This window comes from Phyllostomus discolor, chromosome 7, assembly GCF_004126475.2.
Source record: "Phyllostomus discolor isolate MPI-MPIP mPhyDis1 chromosome 7, mPhyDis1.pri.v3, whole genome shotgun sequence".
Lineage (NCBI taxonomy): Eukaryota > Metazoa > Chordata > Mammalia > Chiroptera > Phyllostomidae > Phyllostomus > Phyllostomus discolor.
Genome location: NC_040909.2, coordinates 91,227,406 through 91,246,429, shown reverse-complemented (window position 1 = coordinate 91,246,429; position 19,024 = coordinate 91,227,406). Strand labels below are relative to the sequence as shown.

At 37.1% G+C, this 19,024-nt stretch overlaps 1 protein-coding gene across 1 annotated transcript in view; it reads right to left on the bottom strand.

Annotated features, from left to right (window-relative positions):
* The window catches only part of RP1 (RP1 axonemal microtubule associated), a 310,652-nt gene that overhangs the window by 78,853 nt on the left and 212,775 nt on the right, over nucleotides 1-19,024 (bottom strand). Inside the window, 1 exon segment of the mRNA XM_036031115.1 lies at nucleotides 5,729-5,892. Within this exon segment, the coding sequence (XP_035887008.1) occupies nucleotides 5,729-5,892 (164 nt within the window).

Here is a 19,024-nt window from a genome sequence, read left to right as displayed (position 1 = left end):
CAGCAAAAAATTTCATCACATACAAGGTATTTTCAATAAAATCAACAGCCAACTTCCCATCAGAAATCATGAAAGCCAGAAAGCAGTAGGATGACATCTTCAAAAAGCTGGATGAAAAAAATTGCCAACCAAGAATTTTACATGCAAATTAAGACACTCCTAGATAAAGGAAAAACCAGAGAATTCATCACTGGCAGAAATTCCATATAAGAAATACTAAAGGGAATCTTTCAGGTTGAATTAAAATGACACCAGACATAATTAAAATTCATACCATCAAGAAAATTAAGAGTGGATTTGCTAGGGGAAGAAAGGTAACCCTAGAGGCAAGGTCTTTGTTTCCCCAGTTTTGCGCATTATAAGGCACCTAGGGCTTTCCACCCTGGTGATCTACTGTATCTGCCCCATTGTCCTTATTCTGCTCATTTCTAACTGCCTGGAATCTGGAAGCAGATTGCAGACAGAGGTTTGAATCATTGCTCCACAATCTACTAGCAATGGATGCTTGGATGCCACTGTCATAGTGTGACAGTTTCTCCAAACTAATTTCTCCAAATTGAAACTAATAAAGAATTATATAAGAGCTAGATCTCCAAGATGACAACACAGGTAAACATGGTTTGCCACCTCACACTACCACATCAAAATTACAACTAACTTTTAGAACAACCGTCACTCAGAGCCAGGAGAAATCCAGTTGGATGGAGGTTCTGTAATCACAGAACTAAAGAAAAAAACACATTCATTCAGACTGGTATGAGGGGTGGAGATGGAAATATGTGGAATAGGCTGGCCCCACACCCATGTATAGTGGAAAAAATCAGCAGGAATATCTTGGGAGCAAAGGTCCCAGCCCCACACCAGGCTTCCCAGCCCACAGTTCCAGTGCCAGGAAGATAAATCCCCATGGCTTCTGGCTGTAAAAACCAGTACAGATTCAGTCATGAGAAGAAAAGGCTAGATTCCCAGGCAGTTACTCTTAAAGAACCTGTACATAGATTTGCTCAGACTCACTCACTTTGAGCTTCAACACTGGAGCAACAGCTTAAAAGGCACCAGTGGCATATAGGAAGGAAGTGAAGCATCTGGCATCAGGGTGAGAGCTGGGGGACAGCTTTTTCCAAGCCAGAAATGCTGGCAGAAGCCATTGTTCCTCTGTGAGTCCCACTCCAACAAAGCCACAGAGCACCGTATCTGAGACTTTATCAATCTGACTCACATTGTTTGCTCCTCCCCAGTGATCCCTGAGACTCTCTGCCCCACCCAACTTAAAGGCTCACCCAAGTGGTTAATAGTGATTTCTTGATACAAATGGCTTATTTTTGTACATGGTTCTGATCTTCCTAAATCATCTCAAAGAAGAAAAAGCTGGCATCAGTGAGCCCCATATCTTGTTAAGTGGCCCCAGTCCTGGCACTAGCAGCAGCTGGCCTTGGTTCACAGCCTGGCCTCAATAGGGCACTTCCAAGTACAGCATAATAAGCAGCCAGCTGCTGATTGCTTGATAGCTTATGCCAAGCGGACCCATATAGAACACAAGAAGGTATCAGAGCCCTGCTGAAGTAGACCTGCTCTGTGAAGCTGGCCCTGCATAGCTGATCAACCACAGAGGGTGAAGTTTGGTAATCTGTAGTCATAGCAGTCCTTGCAGTTGAATGGCCTGGATAAATCTGTCCCACTGACCTGCCAACAGCAAATCAAGGCTCAAAAACAAGAAAAGAACATACTTAGCCCACACAGAGGGTGTACTGTGAGTACTCAGCTTGAGTGATAGGGGAGGCTGTGCCACTGGATCCCACAAGACACTTACTGTATTAGGCCATGTTACCAAGACATGACTTCCTAGTCATAGCAACTCTACCTAATACATAGAAAAAAACACAAAGAGGCTGCCAAATGAGAAGACAAAGAAGCATGGCCTGATGGAAAGAATACAACAAAACTACAGAAAAAAAAAACTAAACAAAGTGAAGATAAGCAATCTTTCAGATGCAGAGTTCAAAACCCTGCTTATAAGGACACTCAAGGAACTTAGTGAGTACATCAACAGCATAAAAAAAGTCTAATCAGAAATAAAGGATTCACTAACTGAAATAAAAAGAAATACTTTATAGGGAACAACAGTAGACTGGATAGAGCCAAGAATCAAATCTAATATTTGGAACATAATGAACTAAAAAAACTGATCACAATAGCAAAAAGAAAAAAGAACCCCCCCCGCCAAAAAAAAAATACAACAAGGATAGTAAAAGGAGTCTCTGGGACAAATCCAAGTGTTCCAATATTCACATCATACGGGTGCCAAAAGGGAAAGAAAAGGAGCAAGAAGGTGGAAATCTATTTGAAAGAAATGAGAGAAAACTTCCCTAATTTGGTGAAGGAAATAGACATACAAGTCCAGGAAATAGAGAGTCACAAACAAGATGGACACAAAGAGGACCACACCAAGGCACATCATAATCAAAACACTAAAAGTTAAAAGTATAGAGACAATCTTAAAAGCAGCAAGAAAAAAGCAGTTAGTTACCTACAAGGGAGTTCTTATAAGACTGTCAGCCAGTTTCTCAAAAGAAACTCTGCAGGCTAGAAGGGATTGGCAAGGAATAGTCAGATGATGAAAAGCAAGGACCCACAACTGAGATTATTGTATCCAGCAAAGTTATCATTAATAATTATAGAGCAGATAAAGAGCTTCCCAGATAAGAAAAAGCTAAAGGGTTTCATCATCACCAAGCCATTATTACATGAAATGTTAAAGAGACTTGTTTAAGAAAAAGATCAAAACTATGAACAAATAAAATGGCAATAAATATGTATCTATTAAAAATTGAAGCTAAAAAACAAATTAAGCAAACAAGCAGAACAGAAACAGAATAATACATATGAAGAACAGTTTAATGGCAGCTACATGGGAGGAGTGATTGCGAGAATGGGTGTAAAGGTGAAGGAATTGAGAAGCACAAGTTGGTAGTTACAGAATAGTCATGTGGATATGAAGTACAGTTGAGAAAATGGAAAAGCCAAAAAACTTTTATACATGGCCCATGGACATGAACAAAGTTGTGGGCACTACCTGAGGGAGTGGGGTGCTGGGTGGAAGGGGGAAAGGGAGAAAATGGGGGCAACTGTAATAGCATAATCTATATAATATAATTAAAAAGGAAAATTAAAAGACAACTCAAAAAATGGAAGAAAGTGTTTATAAGGCATATATGTAATAAGAGACTCATATTTAAAATATATTTAAAAACTCAACTCATTAGTGAAAATACTAAATAATCCAATGAAAATGAAAGGATTTGAATAAACATTTCTCCAATGAAAACATGCAAATGCCCAACTAGCCCAAAAAAGATGCTCAACATAATTAGTCACTAAGGAAATGAATATCAAAATCACAATGAAACATTACTTCATACCCACTAAGATGAACAGAATAAAAAACAGACAATAACAAATTTCTGTGAAAACATAGAGGAACAGGAACCCTCATACATTACTGGTGAAAATGTGAAAATGGTTTAGGTACCATGGAAAACAGTTTGACAATTCCTCAAAGTGTTAAACATAGAGTTAACAAATGATATAATAATTCTATTCCTAGGTATCTACCCAAGAGAAATCATAACATTTATCTACACAAAAACATGTATGTGGATATTCATAGCAGCATTGTTCATAATAATCATACTCATAGGTAAGAAGTAAAAACAATCCAAATTAACTGACAAGTAGATAAATACAATATGATATGACCATACAACGGATATTTATGTGGCCATAAGGAATGAAATATTTATACATGCTATAAAATGGATTAACCCTAACATATTATTCTAAGTAAAAGGGAAAAGACACATACACATAATCTCCATGTTTATGACTCCATTTATACAAACTATTTAGAACAGGCAAATTTACAGAGATAGGAAGATGATTCCTGGTTTCCTAAAGCTGAAGGATAGTGGATTGAAAATTTACTGCTAATGGGTATGGGCTTTCTTTTGGAATAATTGTGGACAACAAGGTGGTAGCTATAGGTGGGGGTATAAAGAGACTAAATGGTAATAGTAAAATACAATTAAATAAATTTTAAAAACTATTAAGTATTCTAAAATTACAGTGTGGTGATGGTTGTATACCTATGAATATACTAAGTACCATGACCTATATTTTCATGAATGCATGTTATGGTATGCCAATTATATTTTAATAAATCTTTTTTTAAAGATTTTATTTATTTATTTTTAGAGAGGGAAGGGAGGGAGAAAGAGAGAGAGAGAGAAACATCAATGTGCAGTTGCTGGGGGTCATGGCCTTCAACCCAGGCATGCACCCAGACTGGGAATTGAACCTGCGACACTTTGGTTCACAGCCCGAGCTCAATCCACTGAGCTACGCCAGCCAGTTAATACATCTTTTAAAATAAAATGTAACAGGCACAGATAACTTGCACAGATCCACAGTCATATACTGTAACTTGCAAAAAGGTATTGACAAATTTTAATTTAAAAATATTAAATACTGCCCTTACTAGGTAGCTCAGTTGGTTGGAACATCATCCCATATACCAAAAAGTTGTGGGTTTGATTCCCTGTCAGGGTACATACCTAGGCTGCAGGTTCAATCCCTGGTCAGGACACCTATAGGAAGCAATCGACAAAATTTTCTCTCTCACATCAATGTTTCTGTCTCTCTCTCTCTCCCCCTGCCCCATTCCTCTTTCTGTAAAATCAATAAACATATCCTTGGGTGAGGATTAAAAAATATGTTAAATAATTAAATACTATGTATGACAGAAACCATAATTTGGGGTATGGATTAATAATTTAATAAGAATTAAAATTTACCAATTGCTTACTATGTTATGCCAGGCACAGTGCTATAAATTAGGCACCTTTAAAAAGGACTTTGTCAGAATGGATCAAAAGTAATCTAATTTCTCAGAATTTATTACAAGGAAATAAGATAGGTTTGGTTAGAAAAAAAGAAACTAAGGTAAAAAATATGTTCATTATAGTATTGTTTATAATAGTAAGACTCTAGAAGCCATTTAAATATCTATTAATAGCAAGTGAAATGGTAAATTCATATACTCAATATTTAGTTAATAAAATGTATAATTGTGAAGACTATGTAGCTCCTTTTGTAAATAAGATGCTACAAGGCTGTGCAGCAAACATTCATTGAGGATTTCAGGCACTGCACTAAATGCTCTATATGGATTAATTCATTAATCATCATGATAACCCTCTGAAGTAAATGTTATTGAAACATAGAAATTCAATAATTGCCAAAATCACAAGCTAGTAACTGCTGAAGTCAGCACTCAAATCTTGACCACCTGACTCCTCAGACCATGTCTTAGCCACAAGGCTCATCACCTTTCATCATAGCATCATACTCCACAGACGTGAACAAGGGCAAGAAAAGAGTCAAAAATGGAAATATTTAACCTGATAGTGGATGAGAAGTACATTTTCCACTCTAATTTTTAGATACTTTAATGTGCATACACTTTGCTGCCTTTAGGCAAATGAAAAGTGGGTAAGAATTAAACACTTCTATTTCCATTTTTACTCTTGTTTTCCGACTCCCTTAGGATAAATCAATTTTATGTTTATCAAGATACACAAATGCAAAGCAAACAGAAAAATTCTCTATTTCATTTTAGGGAATGTGTATCATAAGATATCTTAACAAGAAGGTTATAGTATATCAACTTTACCTTGAATATGTCTGCACTGTTGGGGTTAAACAGCTGGTGTTTTCCAGAACCTAAAATAATTGGACCTGAACATCTTGCTTCTCCATAGACATAAAGGGATACTGTTGCTGAGGTGCCTGCATTTTCAAGATCCCCAGTGACAATGGTCACCTTCCAATCTCCTTCTGCAAAGGAAAAAATAAATAAATATAAAATTGTGGAGGAAAACCTTATTAATATAAGCAAATGAGAAATTCTACTTAATCTACTTGTGAAATAAATAACTTGTGAAGTCAAGGCTAAGGAGTGGCATAAGATAAATGGTGTGAGATATCCTCTTTGTCTCTCCTATTGATGTTTCAACAATTTGAGCAGCTATAACTCAGCAAAGATTCTCTGAACAATGTACAGGCACACCTGAGAGATCTGCACACTAGAGCATCTAAAGGGCAAATGAGAACAAATAGAAGAGGAGAATAGAGAGAAGGGCTGAGACGAACCACAGACACAGTCTGAAGCTGGGAGCTCACCATAGGGCTCAAGTGGGAGAGAGGAGAAATCCAGCTGTGGCTGGCACTCCTTTCAGCCAGGAGGAACACAGAGATTTGATGGGTATTACTGCAGGAGTGAGCAGTGTGAGCTGCAGCTGAGCCCAGGGATCTGGGCAAGGACACGACACTGGGGTGCTGCTGTGGTTATTGGGTAGCTGGCATTCCAGGCAGGGGAAAAAGTCCTGCCACCATAGATCACCAGAACTTCCCTTTGTTTGCCCTTGGTGTTGGGTTTCAAAACACACTACCTACAAACCCAAGAACTAACACTACAGAATCACAATTTTCCCTGAGCAAAGGGTATATTCTGTTACTCATCCTGGGTCAGGGCACAGGGGATACCTGTCAAAGATTCGGTCATCATAACCAAGAGGGCAAAACAAAGAAGTCTGCTAAGTTCCCCTAGCCAACTCCACCCCCATGCATCACAGCTACACTAACCACAGCCAAAGGCACTACTGGGGTCTGCATTGAGATTCACAGAGCTAAAAAAAAGTTGTGATTTAATGCCATCTACTGGAAAAATAATAGAAAGACCTCTTTGTAGTAATCTGCTAGAGAAGTGCCATTCATACAGAGATTTCTAGACAGAGAAGGAACTCATTAAAAACAAACAAACAAAACTCCAGAAAACAGACTCAAACACAAGATAATATGTGACATAAATGGCAGAGAGTTCAAGACTGCAGTTCTGAAAATACTCTATGGGATGCAAGAAAATACAGACAGGTGATTTAATACAGTCAGAAAGCAAATTAATGAACACAATGAGTAGTTTATCAAAGGTATTGAAACTTTAGAAAAACCCAAACAAAAATTCTGGGGATGAATAACTCAATAAAGAAAAAATCAAGAATGAACTAACAAGCATTAGAAGTATAGTACATCAGATACAGGAAATAATTATTGATATCAAAGATAGAAACCTAGAAATGATACTGAGGGAAGAAAAGACTTGAGCATGAAGTTTTTTTCTGTGAGAATCAGCTGACTTAATCATAAAGAACAATATAAGAACAATAAGCATACCAGAAGAAGAGAGTGAAAGGGAATAGAGAGCCTCTTCAAACAAATAGTTGATGAGAACTTCCCAAACTTATTTAAAAAACTAGACCCTTAAAGCCAAGAAGCAAACAGAACATCTAGTTACCTCAATCCAAAGATCCCTTCAACAAGGCATTGTTTTAAAGCTATCAAAAATTAATGACAAAAAAAGACTTCTCAAGTCAGCCAGTGAAAGAAAGAAAGTAACCTATAAAGTTGATTAGGTTATTATCAAACTTCTCAGCAGGAATTCTACAATCCAGAAGAGAGTGGAACCGAATACTCAAACTTTCAGAAATAAACTACTGAAACAGACAAACTGACAGCCATGAACAAAATATTCAGCTAAGTTATCCTTTAAATATGAAGGAGAAGTAAAAACTTTTCCAGACATATAGAAACTGAGGAAATTTATCATTAGGAGCCCTCCATTGCAGGAAATACTGAAGGGCATTATTCTACCTGAAAAAAGGGGAAAAGTCACAAAATCACTAGTAAAATCACCAACAAATTCACAGCATAAACAGGAATAATTTGTGACAACAAAATCATAAAAAGGGAGGGATTAAAGTTCTGAATTTGCAAAGGATGATGGAGATCACATTCAAAAGAAAAAGAATTACTGTATATGCCAAAATTCATTTTTCATAAACCTAATAGCAACCACACATACACAAAAATTGAGACACATAGCTTTAAAAAAGGAAACAGAGAAAGTAAGTATGTAATACCACCAAACAAAAACAGCAGTGAGGAACATAAAGAAAAAGAACCAATGGAAGCACAAAGCTACCAAAAAACACCCCCCAAAAAAACAAAAGATAAAAGGGCTATAGGATATCCTCATACATCAATAATTTTCCTGAATAGAAATGGACTGAATTCACCAATAAAAGGCACAGAGTAACAGACTGGATCAAAAAACAAAACACAACCGGGGGCTTCTGGTCAAGATAGAGGTGTAGGTAAGTATGGCTTGCATCCTGGCACAACCACAGCAAAAATTACAACTAGACTATAAAACAAATATCACCAAAAATCATCAGAAAATTTACCTGTAAAAAAGTCTAACAAGGAATTAAAGAAGCTGAATTCATTCAGACAGGTAGGAAGAACACAGACATGGAGCCATGCAGATAGGTGCAGAAAGGCGCAGAGATGTGAAATGGGTTTTCCTACACCCATGTTTAATGGATAAAACTGGGAGGGTTGCCACAGGAATGATGGATCACCACACCACACCAGATCACCTAGCCCAGGGTTATAGTGCCAGAAAGATAAGTTCCAAAAATTCTGGCTGTAAAAACCAGTGGGGGTTGGGGCAGCAGAAGAAACTGCAGGATTCTCAGGAATCTCTTCTTAGAAAGCCTGCAATGGATTTAGGACTTCTGCAGACTCACTCCATCTGGAATTCAACACCAGGGCAACAGCTAGAAAGGCACAGGTGGCATATGGGGAGATTGAAGTGACTGGCATCAGGGTGAGTTCCAGGGGACAACTTCCTCCCAGAAAAAACACTAGAGGCCAAGCTGCAGCATTGTCCCATATTCAAGCCCTCTCCCACACAGAGCCACAGAATGGAGACAACGGTTGCCTTCCCCTGGCAATTACCTAAGGCTCTACCTGACCCAACTTACTGGTGAACTTATCTACAATAGGCCATGCCACTAACACAAAGAATCAAAGAAGTTCTACTTAATACACAGAAACAAACACAGAGACGCTGCCAAAATAAGAAGACAAAGAAATATGGCCTAAATGAAAGAACAAAACAAAACTCCAGAAAAAGCATTAAACAAACTGGAGATATGCAATCTATAAGATGCAGAGTTCAAAAGACTGGATATTAGGATGCTCAAGTAACTCATTGGGTACTTCAACAGCATAAAAGTGAATGAGGCAGAAATGATGTTTACACTAAGGGAAATAAAGAAATAGAGGGGGAATGAAGCTGAGAATCAAATTAGTGGTTTGGAACATAAGGAAGAAAAAAACATTCAATTAGAACAGCTAGAATAAAAAATAATCAAAAAAATGATGATAAGATAAGGAACTTCTGGGACATCTTCCAATGTACCAACATTCAAATCACAGGGGTGCCAGAGGAGAAAGAGAAGGAGCAAGAAATTGAAAACGTATTTACAAAAATAATGAAAGAAAATTCCCCTAATTTGGTGAAAAAGTAAACATACAAGTCAAGGGTGCATAGAGAGTCCTAAACAAGATGGACCCAAAGAGGACCACACCAAGATACATCATAATTAAAATGTTAAAGGTTAAAAGATAAAGAAGAATCTTAAAAGCAGCAAGAGAAAAGCAGAGAGTTACCTACATAGGAGTTCCCATAAGACTGTCAGCTGATTTCTCAAAAGAAACTTTGCAGATTAGAAGGGACTGGCAAGAAGTATTCAAAATGATGAAAAACAGGGACCTACAACCTAGATTACTCTATCCAGCAAAGCTATCATTAAAAATTGAAAGCCAGATAAAGTGCTTCCCAGACAAGGTGAAGACAAAGAAGTTCATCATGGCCAAGCCATTATTATATGAAACGTTAAAGGGACTTATTTAAGAAAAAGAAGATAAAAACTATCTTTACAACTATCTTTACAACTAGGCAATAAATTTACAACTATCAATAATTGACTCAAAAACAAAAACCAAACTAAGTAAACAAGTGGAACAGAAACAGAATAACAGATATGAAGGTTATTTGGAGGGTTATCAATCTGGAAGGGGAAGGGGAGAAATGGGGGAAAGGTGCAGGAATTGTGGAGTACAATTTGGAGGATTATCAATTTGGAGGGGGAAGGGAGGAGTGGGGGAAAAGGTGCAGGGATTATGGAGTACAAATTGGTAGGTAGCAACTAGACAGGGCTATGTTAAGCACAATATTGGAAATGAAGTAGCCAAAGAACTTATATGTATAACCCATGGACATGAACTAAGTTGGGGGATTGCTGGAGGGAATGGGGGATACCAAGTGCAGGAAGACAAAGAGGGAAAATTAGGACAACTGTAATTGTATAATTAATAAATTATATTTAAAAAACACTACTGTATGCTGTCTTCAAGAGACCCATCTAAGCTGCAAAGACAAAGTTAGACTCAAAGTGAAGAGGTAGAAAATGATTGTTCAAGCAAATAACATGCATGGAAGAGCAGGTGTAGCCATACTTACATCTGACAAAATAGATTTCAAGATAACAAAGATAACAAGGGACAAAGATGGACATTTTATAATGACACTTTATAACATGGTACACTACATTATGAAGACGTAACACAATATATATGCACCCAATCAGTAAGCACAGAAATATATAAAGTGACTACTAACAGAACTAAAGGGTGAACTGAGAAAAACACTGTAATAGCTAGGGAACTTTATAGACAATTCTAGATAGATCTTCCAAATAGAAAATCAATAAATAAATATTAGCTTTAAATGACACATTAGACCAAAAGAACATAATTGACATTTATAGAACCTTTCATCCCAGAACTTCAGATTATACCTTCTCAAGTATACATGTATCATTCTCAAGAATAAACCATGTGGTAGGTTACAAAACCAACCTGCAAAAAGGAATTAAAGAAACCAACAAATACGTGGGCATTAGACAACATACTACAAAAAAAGACTAGGTCAAAAGAGAAATAAAAGGCAAGATCAAAAGATATATGGAGATAAATGAAAATGACCATATGACATATCAAAATTTCTCAGATGCAACACAAGCAGTACAAAGAAGGAAGTTTATACTATTGTATGCCTATTTCAAGAAGCAAGAGAAATCCCAAGTAGCCCTGGCTGGTGTGGCTCAGTGGATTGAATGCTGGCCTGTGAACCAAAGAGAAATCCCAAGTAAACAATCTACATTATACCACAAAGAACTAGAAGAAAAAGAACAAAAACAAGTGAAAGTCAGCAGAAGAAAGTAAATTATAAAATTAGAGAATTGAAATTGAGAACAAAAAGACTATACACAAAATCAATACACCAAAGAGTTGGTTCTTTGAAAAAATTAATAAGATTGACAACACTCTGGCTAGACTCACTAGGGAAAAAAGAGAAAAGACTCATATAAACCAAACTAGAAATGAAAGAAAAGTTACCACTGACATCACAGATATACAAAGAATCATACTAGAAAACTATGAAAAACTATGTGCCACCAAATTCAATAACCTAGAAGAAATGTATAAGTTCCTAGAAACATATAACCTTCCTAGACTGAATCATGAAGAATTCGAAAATCTAATTAGAATGATCAATAGTGAAGAAATTGAAACAACCATCAAAAACCTCCCAAAAATAAAAGTTCAGGACCAGATAAACATTGGCAGATTTCATACTTACCCTTCTCAAACTCTTCAGAAAAATCAAAGAAGAGGCAATACTTCCTAACACATTTTACAAAGTGAATATAACATACTAAAATCTGGCAAGGATAACAGAAAAAAAAAGTAAACTACAGGCCAATATGTCTAATGAATACAGATGAAAAAATCCTAAATAAAATACTAGCAAATACCACAATACATTAAAAAATAATACATCACAATCAACTGAGGTTCATCCCAGGGGAACAAGGGCAGTTTAACATACAAAAATCAATCAATGTAATGTACCACATTAACAAAACAAAGGATAAAAATCATATGATCTTATCAATAGATGCATAAAAGCATTTGATAAGGTATAACATCAATTTATGATTAAAACACCCAATAAAATAGATATAAAAGGAATGTATTTCAACAAAATAAAGGTCACAAAAGACAAAGCCTCAGTGAATATCATACTCAATGGCAAAAAACTGAAAGCTTTTCCTCTAAAATCAGGAACAAGAAAAAGATGCCCACTCTCACCACTCTTATTCAACACAGTTCTAGACATTCTAGCTAGAATAATCAGGCAAGAGAAAAAAATAAAAATCATCCAAACTGGAAAGAAGTAAAACTGTCACTTTTTACAGATGACATGATTCTGTATATAGAAAACCCTGAAGACTTCACCGAAATACTGTTAGAAACAATAAACAAATGCAGTAAAGTTGTAGGATATACAATCAACATACAAAAATCTACTGATTTCCTATATACTAACCATAAAATTTCAGAAAAAGAAATGAAAATATCCTTTTGCAATTGCAACAAAAAGAATAAAATACCTAGAAATAAACTTAAAAAAGTGATGACCCATGTACTGAAGACTACGAAGCATTATTAAAAGAGGTTGAAAATGACAAAATGAAATAAGATCATTGTGTTCATGGACTGGAAGAATCAACATAGCTGAAATGGCTATATGACCTGAAGCAATATACAGATTTAATACAATCCCCATCAAAATCCCAATGTTACTTTTTTAAAAAAGAGAACAAAAAATAATCAATATGTATGGGAGACAAAAGACCCCAAGTGCTCAAAGCAATCCTAAGAAAACATAACAAAAACAAAGGTATCACACTACCTGACTTCAAATTAAACTACCAAGCTATGTTAATAAAAACAGCATGTTATTTGATGAAAAACACACAGAGAGATCAAAGGAACAAAATTGAGAGCATAGAAATCAACCCACAGGAATATGGGTGAAAATTTTTTGACAAAGGAGCCAAAAACACAAAATGGAGAAAAAAGAAAACCTCCACAGTAAATGGTGCTGGGAAAATTGGAAAGCCACATGCAGAAGAATTAAACTAGTTTACAGTTTGTCCCCATGTAAAACATTAATTCAAAATATGTCAAAGACCTAAATATAAGATCTGAAACATTAGGAAGGAAACATAGGTACTAAACATATGGATTTTGATCATAAAGAACATTTTATGAATTTCACCCCAAAGGCAAGGGAGGTAAAGGCAAAAATAAATGAATAGGGCTATATCAAACTAAAAATCTTTATGCAGAGCAAAAGAAACTGACAACAAAACAAAAAGGCAACCAACTGAATGGGAGATGACATATGCAAACAATAGCTCTAAAAAGGAATTAATATCCAAAATATATAAAGAAGTCATAAAATTCAGCACCAACAAAACAATCCAATTTAAAAATGGGCAGAGGATCTGAACAGACACCTCTCCTCAAAAGACATACAAATGGCCAACAGGTGTATGAAAAGATGTTAAAATTTATGAGCTATTAGGAAAATGCAAATAGAAACTACAATGAGATGCCACCTCACACTTGTTAGTATGGCTATTATCAATAAGACAAGTGAAAACACATTTTGGAGAGGTTGTGGAGGAAAGAGATCCCTCATTCACTGCTGATTGAAATATAGCCTGGAACAACCACTAAGGAAAACAGTCTGTTGGTTTCTCAAAATTTAACAACAGAGTTACTACATGGCCCAGCAATCCCTCTCCTGGGTATCTACCCATGAAACTCAAAAACATTTATTCAAAATGATACATACACCTCTATATTCACTGAAGCATTAATCACTGTGGCCAAAACATGGAGACAAAGTGTCCTTCAATAGAGGATTGGATAAAGATGATATGGTACATATATACTACAGAGTACTATTCAGCCATAAGAAAAGATGAAATACTGCCATTGTAACAACATAGATGGACCTTGAGAATATTATGTGAAGCTAAATAAGTCAGTCAGAAAAAGCTAAGAACCATATAATTTTGCTTACATGTGGATATAAAACTGAAACTCAAAGACACAGACAATAGTACGGTGGTTACTGAAGGGAAGGGGGTGGAAGGAGGGAGGAGAATAAAGAGGGCCAAATATTTGGTGACAGAAGATGATTTGACTTTGGGTGGTGTACACACAATGCAAAATACAGATCACATATCACAGAAATGTACAATTGAAATCTATGTGATTCTATTAACTGATGCCATCTCAATAAATTTAATTTAAAAAGAAGTATTAATATAATTATTGATTATGAAATCATTTTGAAGCCAGCATGTGGAAATTTTTTAGAAATATAGCATTTTAACTACAAAGCAAATAAACAGTGGGCTTTTCAGGACATCAAATATTTTGGGGAAAAATGCTGAGCTGGAAGCATTTAGTATTAAGTGTTTTGCTGGAAAATTTAAAAGTTTATTTAGACATTACTGTTAAATATTGAGGTGGGAATGAATGGGAGACACATTGATAATCTGACATATTAAGGTATTATCTAAGATTACTAAGAAATGCCCTGTCAAGCTTGGGTTAGTGACACAGTCCTAGCAGAATCATGGTGAGGATGCCAGAAAACCTGCAAATGAAGCATAGAAAGCTAAAAATGTTTTCAGGAGAGATTGCTGGAGCCTCCTAAGGGTTGGAATGAACCTATAAATAAGGAGTAAAATATTGAATGTAGGACTTAGCAAACAGATTTGAGATGGGGAGAGAACAGATGTAGAGAAGATGTATCTGAACTAGAGAAAGACAATGTGTATTATAAGCAGAATGGATTACTGAGCTTCCTGCCATGGTGATTCTGGGAGCACAGGGAAGTTGAGGCAAGCAGAGCATAGCAGAAAACATCTTTTAAAAAGGGCTACAACTTGGCCTATGATTAGTTTAGTTAGAAAGATACATTGAGATAGGATTTATTTTATCATTTCATGCACTTTGGAAAACTGCACTATCAACTCCAGTAGTAAAACCTCCTTACACTGAGCCCACACCATATACAAGCATAACAGGGGATAAAGTCCTGTCTGTTTGAACTCTATGTAAGGTATGAAACTCTACTCATTACAAGTTACCTCTGGATTGCAGGGGCAATATATAGATATCTTTATTATTTTCACATGCTCCATAGATGTGTACTTGTGAGTACACATCTTGTGGGTATTTTTCACATTTACAGATGTAAGACCTATCATCATTCTGGACACCTGAGTTCTCAGTAACTCCTTCACTAAGATGTTTCTTTTAAATACATAATGCTATTCTCCCCTCCCAATATATTCTCAATGATTATTTAAAAATCTCTAATTGGTTTAATAAAACTTGCATCAAATAAATTTAGTGTAATGTTACATTTAATAATGGAATATTACTCAGGAATGAAAAAGGATGAAATGTTGCCATTTGTGACAAACTTGATGGACTTAGAGGGTATTATGCTAAGTGAGATAAGTCAGACAGAAAAAGACGAATACCATACAGAGAAAGACAAGTACCATATTGTTTCAGTTACATGTAGAATCTAAAAGAACAAACAAAATAAAAGGAAAACAAACCCATAGAAACAGTGATCAACCTAGATATTGCCAGGGTGGCAGGGTGGAAAATAATGAAAAAGTGAAGGAAAATATAGTCAATAATATTTTGATAGATAATTACTAGACTTAGTGTGGTGATCACATTGTAAGACATATAAATGTCAAATCATTGCATTGTATACCTGAAACTAGTATAATATTGTGTACCAACTATACCTAAATATAAAAAAATAAATAAAAGTTAAACACATGTTCTGTCATTTTCTATTTTATTGTAGCTAAGTGCAATCAGTTTGGATACGACTGAACTAGAAAATCCTGAACTTCATGATATAATACTATGCCAACAATTGCAAACAATTCAGTTAATATTTGTTGACCAGCTGATTTGCAGATATTTTCTATCCTTATTATTTACAAGCATTGTGATAGACATTCAAGGGGCTCTCTAAGGAACCAGGTGAATCAAATGATTAAATTAGACTCAACAGAGTTTACAGATCTTACCTAATACCAAGTTTACTGTTGATTCACTAGCATGCCACAGATTAAGTGTTCTTCCTTTGGAGAGATCATATATCAGGGCTTGGCAAACGATGGCCCACTGGCCAAATCCAGACTGCTGTGTTGGGGTCTGTCCTGCCTGGTCTCAGGAAGCTGTAACCCCCCTCGACTTAGGCTGAGTGAGAGACCTCCAAACCAGGAGCCACTAAGGAGACAAAACTTATTTCCCTGGCATGAATGCTGCCTGTTCTGTGCCTGGCCTCCTATGCTTGATCAGTTAGCCAATGACAGGTAAGATTTCCCATGGGAGGAATTGCCTAAGACAGGCATGATCACAAGGAGGCCTCAGGGAAGAGACTTGGGGCTGTGGAAATGAAGGGGTGATGGACATCAACCCTGCCCCTTCTGCTTTGTCAAAACCTGAGTCCTTGTTCTTAGTTGTGAGAAATTCAAGTCTCCTGGCTGCCTTTGTCTCCTCTGCCTCACTCAGGCCTGTGGAAATGATAGGGGTGGTGCAGTCCAGACCAGAGTCGGCAGACCCCCGTGGTAATCAGGCCTGGGACATAGAATATGCAAGATCCTGTGAGATCTGCTTGCTGGAGGATGCTATTGAATTAGAATATGAAGGCACGGGCAGGAAATAAAACTAGCCTTTTAGGTCCTATAGTCTTTTTTTTAAAGATTTTATTTATTTATTTATTTATTTTTAGAGAGGGAAGGGAGGGAGGGGGAGAGAGAGAGAGAGAGAGAGAGAGAGAGAGAGAGAGAGAGAGAGAGAGAGAAACCTCAATTTGTGGTTGCTGGGGATCATGGCCTGCATCCCAGGCATGTACCCTGACTGGGAATTGAACCTGCGACACTTTGGCTCACAGCCCACACTCAATCCACTGAACTACGCCAGCCAGGGATTCCTGTAGTCTTTTTAAGTGATAAAACCCCAAACTTTGCCCAGAGTCCCAACAGGAGATCTATCAGCACCTTTGAAAACTACCTATTCCTTTTGATCTTCCCTGTCAGACTGCAATCCCCAAATATGTCTGTATTCTTAATAAAGGCCTACTCAGGCAGGGGCTCGGGACGCTCTCCACTAGAGAGAGTGGCTGTCTCATCCCTATTTCCCCATGGGACTCAGTTGTCCCTGTGTATGTTTTTCTCGTGTTTCAACGAGCATCCACAGCAAGGATGGATATTGCTGGCTAGTATCCTCCACCCTGCTGCTTGTTTTCTAATTAAAGTTTCACTGGAACACAGCCATGTTAATTTGTTTATGTTTTGTCCATAACATAACATACAGCAGAACTGTGCTCTACAACAGCAGAACTGAGTAGTTTCAACAGAGGCCATATGATCTGTAAAGGCTAAGATGCACATCCTCTGGACCTCCATCATGATAGTTTGCTGACAACAGATATAACTCAAAAATGTCTTCTCCAGGCTGCATTAAAACATGTGCTGGTTGAGATTTAATGTGAGAGATTTAAACAATGAATGCAGACCTATTAAATCCCTTGATTTCCCAGCTTAGATAACCATTCACATTGATGCTCCCATCAATCCATAAATACCAAGTTTATTCACAATAGAAAACCTAGAAAAAGCAGGCAATTCCTGCTATGTCAGATTGCATTATTTAAAGAAGTCCTCATTGATCTCTCCTAACTCTTTTGCACTATAACCATTTTACTGTTCTATTTTTAAGAGGTGGAGTCTGTTTTCCCTCCCTTTCAGTCTGGGTTGCCCTTGTCCCAATACAATACAGCACAAGTATCATTCTGTGACTGCAGAGTGTAGATTGGCCTGGGTCTGTTGGGGCACTCCCTCCTGGACCTCTGGAGTCATGCTTTGAAAGCCCAAAGAACATGGAGAGTCCTCGTGTAGGTGGGTAACTCCCCCTGAGCTCCCAGTCTCATCCACTGGTAGTATGGGTAAGCCATTGTAGAGTCCAGCCAGCCACATCAGAAAATGTTTCCACCCGCATACTACCTAACCACAAGTTTCCAAGGAAAATCACCTAGTTGAGCCACATCACCCCACTGAGGGATGAAAGATAATAATAAATTATTGTTTTGAGTCACTCAATTTGAAAGTGGTTTCTTGTGCAGCAACAGAAAACTGGAACAGCTGCTAAAAGCATTTCACAGATAACAGCTCTCTATTACTTTTTACTTAAAAAAAATACCACTAGTGTTTTTAGCGGGGGGTCTGATTAGTAGCATGTATGCCAGGAATTTGATAGAGGCATCTCTTAGGCATGCTGTTAACCCTTTCTCTTCCAAAGTTTCCCTTATTAATTGGAGGTTTATTTTTAGGAAGGCACACATGATTTATTTTGGTGAAAAAAGTCCCAGTAGCTAGTGAACTTGAATATCCCTTTCCTTAGATCTTAACATTTTATCTTTACCTTATTCTGTGCACAATCCTGTCACAGAGGTGGCATACATTTGACTTTGTAGCTCAGATAATTGACCCTGTGGTTGAATATAGAGACATCTGTGTCTAGACATATTTTCAGTTACTTGGCAACTGCCCACTGAACACAGTACTCAAAGAAATGTAGGGAGGAGGCATGTAAATTAAGCTCTTACCATGTAATTGTTAGTTCAGACAGAGGAAAAAACCTCCTCAAAACTGTCTACCTTATGTCATTACAATGCACATTAAACATTTTGGAACAGGTGTCCTTTGCCTGATGACACACCAGACAGCAAGCACATTCACTTACCTTAACAGAGAAGGGCACCGTAAGATTCAGTGAAAGTGACAAAACCCACTGCTACCTCCCACTGCACTGATTACAATCTGGGGTAGGCTGACATAGCTTAAGAAGAAACATACCACTATGTATGAAATGTTCATTTGACTCTTACTGGGTAGAAGGTCTGAGCACTGTGTCGGGGGATGGAAGAGAACAAGAACAGCAGGCAACTGAGGGAAAAAAGGTCCTAATTTTAACCAGGTCCACCCTTTTCCCAAAGCTCTGTGAGGCTCCTCCAGACTCCAGGTGGCGAATCAAACAG